This window comes from Peromyscus maniculatus, chromosome 16 (genome assembly GCF_049852395.1).
Source record: "Peromyscus maniculatus bairdii isolate BWxNUB_F1_BW_parent chromosome 16, HU_Pman_BW_mat_3.1, whole genome shotgun sequence".
In the NCBI taxonomy this organism is placed as follows: Eukaryota; Metazoa; Chordata; class Mammalia; order Rodentia; family Cricetidae; genus Peromyscus; species Peromyscus maniculatus.
This window is the reverse complement of record NC_134867.1, coordinates 21,984,423-21,994,180: the sequence shown is the minus strand read 5'-3', so window position 1 is coordinate 21,994,180 and position 9,758 is coordinate 21,984,423. Positions and strand designations below refer to the sequence as shown.

The window sequence follows — 9,758 nt, the reverse complement described above, 5'->3', positions numbered from 1 at the left end:
CCAGCTACTTCCAGATGTGGGCGCTGCTGTCACCTGTAAGGTCTCTAGCCTCAGCTCACATTTTGCCAAGGTACACATCTTGTATGTGGGGTCCACACCACTAAAAAATGCTTTTCGAGGAACTATCCGCAAGGAAGATATCCGAGCAACTGAAAAATCCGAGGTTGAAATTTACAAGAGTTTCCGCTCAGGTGACATAGTTTTGGCCAAAGTTATCTCCCTTGGTGATGCACAGTCCAATTACCTGCTGACCACTGCTGAAAATGAGTTAGGCATGGTGGTAGCAGACAGTGAATCAGATGTCCAGATGGCTCCCATCAGTTGGTGTGAGATGCAGTGTCCGGAGACCCACGCTAAAGAATTCCAGTAAGTGGCCAGAGTGCAGCCTGAGTTCTTACAAATCTAAGCACACTCTACCCCAATGACAGAGTCAACTCCTTCTAAGAGTGTGAGTATGAAAGAACATCAAGATGCCATGGTCTTTATTAAGGTACCCTGCAGTCAGTTCACAACTACCTCTTGAAAAATCTTCCAGAAATACATTCGTGTGGAGCACCCAAGGCCCACACAGCCGAGAGAAGAAGATTGTTAGTTCCCAAGTTTGAGAACAGCGGCTAGTAAGACTCTTTCAACCAAAAATATAAAAAAGAAAATGTACTCCATTTGAAACACTATTTTCTTGAGAAACAGTGTTTTTTTTTTTTTTTTTTTTTTTTTTTTACTCTCTTGGCTGGTGAATCTTATTTAAAGACATTCAGCAAACAAAACCATGTTATATTGGAAATAGCTTATGCCTTTATAAATATGTATATATGTATTTTGCTATGACTGGGAGAAAAACATGCTTTTCATTTGTTAGTGGTATAATTTTCTTATTTCTTACTCTGTGTGTTTTATGAGACCAGGCCCAGCTTTTTCATGTGGATGCTTGGGATTTTAACTCAGGTGCTCACGGTTGGATAGCATTGCCCTGACCTGGTAAACCATCTCCACAGCCCCCACTCTCACTGTTTAGAACGTGAACTTGCAGTGAACTCTCTCATTGTGTGTGTGTTTTTTTTTAAAGTACTTAATTTCTTTTTCTATTCCTGGCAGGGTTACGGGAAATTAACAGGAACAAGAGATACTTAAGATAAAGCCTGGAACACAGGAGAGTTAAAACTGATAGTCTCCCTATCCCGTGCAAGGCAGGTTTTCCATAGACTTCCCAGCATCATTAGAGTTGGGGGTGCTCTAGAAAAATCTATACCATTCACTGACTTCACAGCTACCAACTAGCTACCAAAGAACCCATCAGCATCTTCCCTCTGTCTCTAATTTCCTCGGGCCTCACTCTGTCTTTAGTAGTGACACTCAATATGAACAAAACTGTCAAGCTGTGTGTGGTGGCTCATGTCTGAATCCCAGCAATCGTGAGGCAGAGACAGGAAGATTGCTAGAAGTTTTAGGCTAACCTGGTCTATACAACAAGATCCAGGCCAGCCAAAGATACACAGCAAAACCTCGTCTCGAAACAACCATGACAAAACAAAACCGAGCTGGTCTTAGTGATGTTATTTTAAATCACACCAGCATGATTGATGAGTTATTGGAAGTATCTTTCAATCCAACTGAAAATAGAGATATCACAGTCTTTTTAAAGCTTCGTGAAAACCAACGTCACACACAGGTACTGAAATGACAAGACAGACAAGTCCCAATCCCAGCGACGACAAAGCAGTAAATGCAGCCAGAGCACACGGACAACAGATGGCAGCACTTGACCATGGAGCCTCTTCTCCACGGTCCTGGTCTACTGTGACTTGCAGAATTGCAAAATCCCAAATCAAAGTGGACAAAACATTCCATTAGGAAATCTCATGAGCACTTAAAATCATCACTGGCTGCCGAGATGGTGAGCACACAGGATGCGGCTGCTACATTAGCATGATAACAAGAAGGGACAATCTGACATGAAATTAGCCTGAGGCATCCAAGGTCTGATTGTTGGAGTTGTAAAGGCTGTGACAGAAATGAAGCTGGGTTCTACAATGCTGAAAATTAGGATATTCGCCAGCCGTAAGAACACTGGTCCATAAACACAAAATGCAGCTCAGAGTCTCTCACATGATAAGCACTAAGTTTAATACTCTTAAAGAAACACAAATTTTATTTGTGTGGTTTAAACTGAATAACATTATAATGGGAACTACATTTTTATATGTTGTTATAGTTGAATGTGTATATACCTGGGAAATATTTTTCACACTAGCAACATGGATTCCCTATTCTTCTGTGTCCTATTGTTAACATGAAAGACTAGTAAGAAAGATACCTACATTGAAATATCTGCTTTGTGGCATTACTAAAGTGCTTAATCTGCCTACAATTCATTTATAAAAGAGTAATTATACCTAATACAGAATTTTTTTGAGAATCAAAGAAATGGCTGACATATAGCATGTCCTTAATAATTGAAAGCTAGTGTTATTGTAGTTTTAAGTATTTTACTATTCTCACACAGTAATTTTTAATTTATTTCAAGTTCCTGGGGGCGGGAGGAAGTATCACTAGGGAAAATAGCCTGGAGCTTCCTCAATGTTCTTGCAAATATTGCACAAGAAAATATAACAAACCTGTAGGAGGGGGAGGTAGGAAGATTGGAGAGAGAGCTCAGTAAGAGCACTGGCTACTCTTGCAGAAGAATTTGGTTTCTAGCACCCACATGATAGCTAACATCTTTAACTTCAGTTCAGAGGATGTAGTACTCTATTCTGGCTTTCCTGGGCACCAAGCATGCATGTGGTACACAGAAATACCATACATGCAGGCAAAACACCATATGCATAAAATAAAACAAAGTACAAGCGACATTGGAAGATGATGGGAAGTTTTATACTAAGATGTGTACTAAGGCCTTATGAGACAGTCTCTGCTTATGCTCAACGGGAGGATCGCATAGGCTTCACTTAGCTAAGTTCGCTGAAGCCAAAATACTTTATTACTTGACGCTAACCAGCCTTGCATTTGGTACCCACAATGCAAACTAAATCTGTTGTTTCTTAATTCTTATTGGTACTACTTTGATTAGAGGCACAGGTTTTAACTGATGATTGATTCCAAGAACAGTTTACAAAATATTCTGGACTCAGTCTCCAAATACTTTTGTAGGCGAGGTGGGAGCCACAGTTCCTACCAGTCTACTCGAATTGGACTGGCTTCTCCTTTCCCTTCCAGACTGTCTACTCTTGGACTAGACAGAGGTGGAGGTGGGGAGTGGAAGAGATGGGAGGCAGGATGTAAAGAAAGCCCTTGCTAAATGCTCCCAAATGCACATATCATTGGAATTAAAATTTGTGCGATCCTCACTAGCTTATGAGCTCAGCTTAAGTGAGGGTCGTTTCACTAGATTGCATGTCCTCAAGCGCCTCAACCGGGACATGTATTCAATGTTTATGAACATAAAAACGACACAGGAAGGCGGCACTGTACTAGTTTAGACGATAAGCACAACATCCCAAGTAGCTGCTTTAGAAATATATGATGTGTGATATTGTTAAGATGAGTGCCATGTCCCAAGTATTAACGCTTTCACTTTGCCTTAATACTAAGTGAAGTGAATTTTGGCAACGAGGTTGCCGAGTTAGGTAACACCACAGAGGTGGAGCAGCTAGCATGTGACAACGTGTAGGCCCTGAACCCACACGGGTCAACCACACAAGAATGGGCCATTGATTCAGCCAAAACCCGGTCATGGACAGCTTCAGGCAGTTTCTTACTGGAATGCACGGTCTGGTTTACCAAGAACAGCCAGTGTACCCACCCACCCCGCCCTAAGTGAGACACGAAAGCCGAAGGAAAAAACGTGGCTATTGCGCATGCTCACACGGCCCTCCGCGCTCCCACCCGAGCTCCTGGACACGCCAGAGGCGACTTTCCCAGAGGTCTGTGGACCTGTTCCCGCCCACTGTGAAGCCGAATTGGCGGACGCCAGGCCCCGCTCTGCGGTTTGGAACCCTTCCTTCCCTCCGGCCTTTCCCACTCGCACGTAGACAGCGCATCCCTCGGCTTCCCCGGGCTTTGCCAGTTGTCAATATGGCCGCGGACAGGCCGGCGGGGGCTTCTCATTGGCCAAGCTCTCGCACGGCCCCGCCCACTTCCTCCCTCTGGGCCGCGCTCGCCCGGGGGCTCCGCCACGCATGCGCGGCGGGGGCGGGCCGGGATGCGGGCGGGTCTTCCGTGTGGCGCCGTCGCTGCCTCCGCCGCGCTGTCTCTGCGGCTCCGGCGCTGCGCTGCCGCCGGCGTTGGCGGCGCGAGGGGAGCGAGGGCACCGGCGGGGCTTGGGCGCGCTCGCGAGGGGCGCCGCGGTGCCAGCAGTTCCCTCCGCGCGGGGCCGGCGGCCAGGGTGAGCAGCAGTCGGCGAGGCCCTGGACGGCGCCATGTCGGCGGGCGGCCCATGCCCGGCGGGAGCCGGCGGCGGCCCAGGGGGCGCCTCCTGCCCTGTGGGGGTCTCCCCTGGCGGGGTGTCCATGTTCCGGTGGCTGGAGGTGCTGGAGAAGGAGTTCGACAAGGCCTTCGTAGATGTAGATCTGCTTCTGGGGGAGATCGATCCGGACCAGGCGGACATCACTTACGAGGGGCGACAGAAGATGACCAGCCTTAGCTCCTGCTTTGCGCAGCTTTGCCACAAAGCCCAGACTGTGTCCCAGATCAACCACAAGCTAGAGGTGAGCCTCGGGGGCTGGCAGCAATGGCATTCAACCCCAGGCTGTCCCAGGGCGGTAGATTCCCATTTAACGCGCCAGGAAAACGACCCTGTAAAACTGTCCCCCGGGACACCTCTCAGCTTCGAATGTAATCGAGAGTGCGTTTATACCTGTGTGTGTGTGTGTGTGTGTGTGTGAAGCAAAGGAGTGAGGAGCGGGTGGGGGAGGAAAAGGATGGAGACCGACGTGTGGGTCTCCTGGCTCTGTCATCCACCTTCCAGCATCTCACTGAGGAGGGAACAGGAGCTAATCACACTATCTGCCCTGTAAGTGTCACATTAGCCAAGATCCTCTGTCGGGGAAATACTACCTCAGCCCTCCTTTGGACGTGTGGGTTTTGCAGACCAGCTTTGATCATGATAAGCTAGGTTGATATGTTTTCAGACCGGTGCAGCTCTGATTATTTTCATCTGATAGAGCCCAGATCAACGTCCGTGACTGTACTACAGAGCCATGCATGAACTTTAAGGGAAAGTTCTTAGGGAAATGGAATGGAATGTATGTTAACTACCGTCCTTCTCTGTTTACATTCACACTTGGTCCTTCAATTACAGACAGATATGTCTTCAGAGCTCCCTGTCAATATTCAAGTAACTTCCAACTTTGAGGTATATGTGTTTGAACTCTACAGCATTTCCCAAATTTTAGACATTTTAGAGTATATAAAGACAGTCTTTTGCTTTGGCCTCTAATCAGAGGGTGGGGAGATTCCAAGACAAAAATTCCAAGCCTCCCATTTTGTGTAAAAAATTAAATGAGGGCAGTGGTACAAGATTTAGAAATCATGGTATATTAACATGTGGAAAGCACTTTTAGAAATAGACAATTTAAACAGAGAAAAGTCTTTCATTTTAAACAGGATTTAAAAAATGAGATAATCTGTTGTGTGAAGTTGTATGTGCCTTAGCTTTCCAAAGAGCTCCTCATTACTGCTAACTGTAATAATGATAGTGCCCATTGTGTCCAGATTAAATGTGTATGCCAGATTTGTTTCCTGTCATTGCTTAGTGGTTATCAACCTTCCATATTAGTTAACTGTGAAAAACAAGGTGCCACTAGTATTTAATTAGCATCTATTTACATATTTAGGATTTTATGGTTCCTTTCTGAAAAGGTTGGGATGAAAGTTTATGTAAAAGTATTAAGGATAGCTGAGCAGTGGTGGTACTTGCCTTTTATCCCACCATTTGGGAGGTAGAGGCAGGTAGACCTTTGTGAGTTCGAAGCCAGCCTGCTCTACAAAGTGAGTTTCGGGACAGCCATGACTGTTACACAGAGAAACCCTGTGTCCAAAAAAAAAACAACAATAACAACAATAAACACAAACAAACAAACAAAATATTAAGTACAGATAAAAGAAAATGTCTCTTGATTTTTTTTTTCAATGAATGGTAATTACAAGCAGCTGAGTTTTCAGGTAGTAAAATTGCATTTGGTGGCTTTTAAAATAGTATTTTAACTTTAAAGATCAAAGATGAGTAGCTTTTATCACACGAGAACTTACATGTCATTTACATCTTTAACTATATGTTGCTGATAACTAGTTTTTAAAGAATAAGACAATTTCCAACTTGTTTTTTTAAAAAATGACTAAAGGAAACTAAATAATAGTGCTTTCTGTTGTTAGCTATAAAATCTGATTTTGAAAAAAGAATTTTTCTATGACTAATAGGTGCTCAACTTTTTAAAAATTCTTAAATACTTTAAAGGAATATTTTTCTAAGTAGTAGATCATGCATGTTATAACTTATGCAGGTTCGCCTTTTTTTTTTTTTTTTTTTTTTTTTTTTTTTTTTTTTGGTTTTTTGAGACAGGGTTTCTCTGTGTAGCTTTGTGCCTTTTCTGGATCTCGCTCTGTAGACCAGGCTGGCCTCGAACTCGCCTGGCTCTGCTTCCCAAGTGCTGGGATTAAAGGTGTGCGCCACCAACGCCCGGCTGGTGGTTCTTCTTCTTTTTTTTTTTCTTCAGAAATTGTATTTACATATTCGGAGTCTATGTCCCATCTTAGGAAGTAGCATTATTTCTTAAAATAAGAAATGCTAAGGCCAGGCTGTAGTGGTACACGCCTTCAATCCCAGCATTTGGGAGGCAGAGACAGGCGGATCTCAGTGAGTTTGAGACCAGCCTGGTCTACAAGGCAAGTTCCAGGACAGCCAGGAATGTTATACAGAGAAACCTAGTCTGGGGGGGGGGGGGGGGCGCAGGGAATGCTAAGGCCAGGTGTGATGGTGCACTCCTTTAATCCCAGTACTCAGGAGTCAGAGGCAGGTGGATCTTTATGAGTTTGAGGCCAGCCTGGTCTACAGAGCAAATTCCAGGATAGCCTGTGCTACACAGAGAAACCCTGTCTTGGAAAAGGAAGGAAGGAAGGAAGGGAGGGAGGAAGGAAGGAAGGAAGGAAGGAAGGAAGGAAGGAAGGAAGGAAGGAAGGAAGGAAGGAAGGAAGGAAGGAAAAGAAATGCTAGCATATCACAATGTGAGTATTTTTCAGGGTGTATGTAACTCTTGATTCAGAGATCTTAGAAAATGGTGAGGGCAATAATTTGATTTTTGTTGTTTATATGTATTTGCAACTATGCATGATTCATCTCTGTTCATTTTTACACATGAAACATCTTATGTACTTTACATAGAATAGTTGTGTACTGCTGTGAAATGACTTATGGCTAGCCACACCTTTCAGAGTAGACCTAGTATGCTATACACAGAATTTCAGGGGATGCTCCGTAAACTGTTGACAGTCTACTGAGATTCTCAGTATCGAAATCTTATAAGAGATTTTGATGCTTTCTTACTCTTTTTTAATTATGTCTCAATAAGCAGATAAACTAGTTCTTTTAACTATTCTGTATGGATGTTGAAATAATATTTGAAGCTGCTTACTGTTTGTGTAACAAATGTACATCAAGTTTAATGGTTTTAGAGATTAATATTAAACCACCTTATAGTAAAATGTTTTTATATTCTCAAGTCACATATAACTCCAGTGTGGGTAATTTATATCTGTAATCCCAGTACTTAGCTGGTGGAGGCAGTAGGATCAGAAGTTTAAGGCTAGCCTGGGCTACATGAAACCCCGTCTAAAAAAAAAAAAAGAAAAGAAAAGAAAGAAAAGAAAAAGGGGGAAAAAAAAGAAAACAAACAACCCATATAAATTGGTCTTCTGTTTCCTTCCAAATTGCCACTTTACCCAGTCCTTGTGTTTTTAGGTAATACTACACTTCAGATTAACCTAGTGGTTAGGAAAACAATTTTTACTGAAAAAAAAAAATCATAGGTTCCCTTTTAAATTAAATATAAGTACCATCCACATAGCTTTTTGCTGTAAGTTGTATTTGGCAAGAGATGTACATAAAGGGTTGGCAACTGAAGAAAAAAAATCAGATTATTTTGAGGTGGTGCCATTTTAAAATATCTCTCGCAAATTTCCTACCTGCCTGAGAATTCCTGCTGTGGTGAGCCACTTGGTTGAGGCCCAGCTTGAGTCACCAGTATAATATCAATTGCAATGGCAGTACTAGCCATAGAGGAGCAAAGGCTATGAACCAATGCCTTAAAATAATTCACCTCTGTTTTGGAATGTAAGCTCTGCTTATTCTATCCTTTTAAGAAATAACAGCAAAACCTAGCCCACCTAGGCTGGGCATGGTGGCCCTTGTCTATAATCTCAGCACTATGTAAGTGGAGAGAAGAGGATCAAGGGCACCCTCAGCTACACATTGAATTCAGGACCATCCTGGACTACATGACATCCTGTTTCCAGAGTCAAAAATATACCTTCTACAGCATGTCCTTCTTCCACAGTAGCTGAACTACTATCTCTTTAAACTGATTTATTGTCAAATCATTAGTAGAGAAGTGGTAAGCCTTGGTCAGAAGTTGGGTTGACCTTAAGCTGATGATATACTTGTCTTCATGCAGCTTTAAGTTTGTGCTGTTTTATTTGTTTGTGTGTGTGTGTGTGTGTGTGTGTGTGTGTGTGTGTAAAAGGCAGAGCTCAACATCAGGTATCTTCCTCATGTCTAGAGAAGGGTCTCTCTCTGAACCTGGAGCTTGCCAGTTTGGTTAAACTGGGCTGACCAGCAAGCCCGTGGGATGCCCTGTCTCCACTTGCCAGTCCTGGGGTTACAGACACCCTTCCATGCCTGACTTTTAACTTGGGTGCTGGAGATCTGAACTCCAGTCCACATTCTTGCCGAGCAAGCATTTTATCAACTGAACCATCTCCCCAGCTCCTTTATTTTTATTTCTGAAACAGGACCTCTTGAAATCTTGGCTGCCTCAACCTCATAATTATATCCAAAGGTGACTTTGAATCTCTGGTCCCCCTAACTCCATCCCCCTGAAGAAATTTCTGTTAACCTAAAACATAATGGATTAATAAAAATTAAGCTAGGAGATAGGGAAATATTATCCCACATTGTATAAAGCAGAGAAACTAGGAAGTGGAAAGTACAGTGATGGGTGAGAGCTCATGGTGCATTTGACAGACACAGACCTTTCGAAAGCATTGACAATATTCTCACCTTTTTTATTTCAGGACCCCTTGGCACTTAAATTTTGGGGACCCCAGAGAGCTTTAGTGTGTGTGTGTGTGTGTGTGTGTGTGTGTGTGTGTGTGTGTGTGTGTGTGACTACTGTTTTAGAAGTTGAAAATAAGTTGTAAATATTAATATATATTAATCTGGATGGGGATGGACAGTAAATAGGTTTCAGTTTGTAGTCTGTGCTGGCCTCTTGGGATTCTCCAGCCTTGGCTTCCCAAGTGTTGTGATGATAGGCATGCCACCACCATATTAATGTTAATAGTATTTTAAATTTAAAATAGCTTTTTCAAAGCCACGTAAAATTAATGAGCAGAATAACATTGTTTTCTGTATTTTTCAAATCTTTTAACATCTGGCTTAATGGGTAATAGTTGGATTCTTACATCTGTTTTTGTATTCAGTTTTATTGTTATAGCATTTTGTTCATAGAAAAAAGTATGACCAGACAGAGATTTGTAACTTGGTA

General features: G+C 42.9%; 1 protein-coding gene and 1 pseudogene across 2 annotated transcripts in view; both read left to right on the top strand.

The window, feature by feature from the left end:
- On the top strand, positions 1-686 carry LOC102923681 (exosome complex component CSL4 pseudogene; annotated as a pseudogene).
- Positions 687-4,258: 3,572 nt separating this feature from the next.
- The window catches only part of Gopc (golgi associated PDZ and coiled-coil motif containing), a 46,491-nt gene continuing 40,991 nt past the window's right edge, over positions 4,259-9,758 (top strand). The window contains exon 1 of one of the 2 annotated variants that reach the window (XM_076552471.1): positions 4,259-4,706. In XM_076552471.1, the coding sequence (XP_076408586.1) occupies positions 4,419-4,706 (288 nt within the window). In that variant the 5' untranslated portion in view covers positions 4,259-4,418. The remainder of the gene's footprint in view (positions 4,707-9,758) is intronic. The other variant, XM_076552472.1, reaches the window with a different exon arrangement.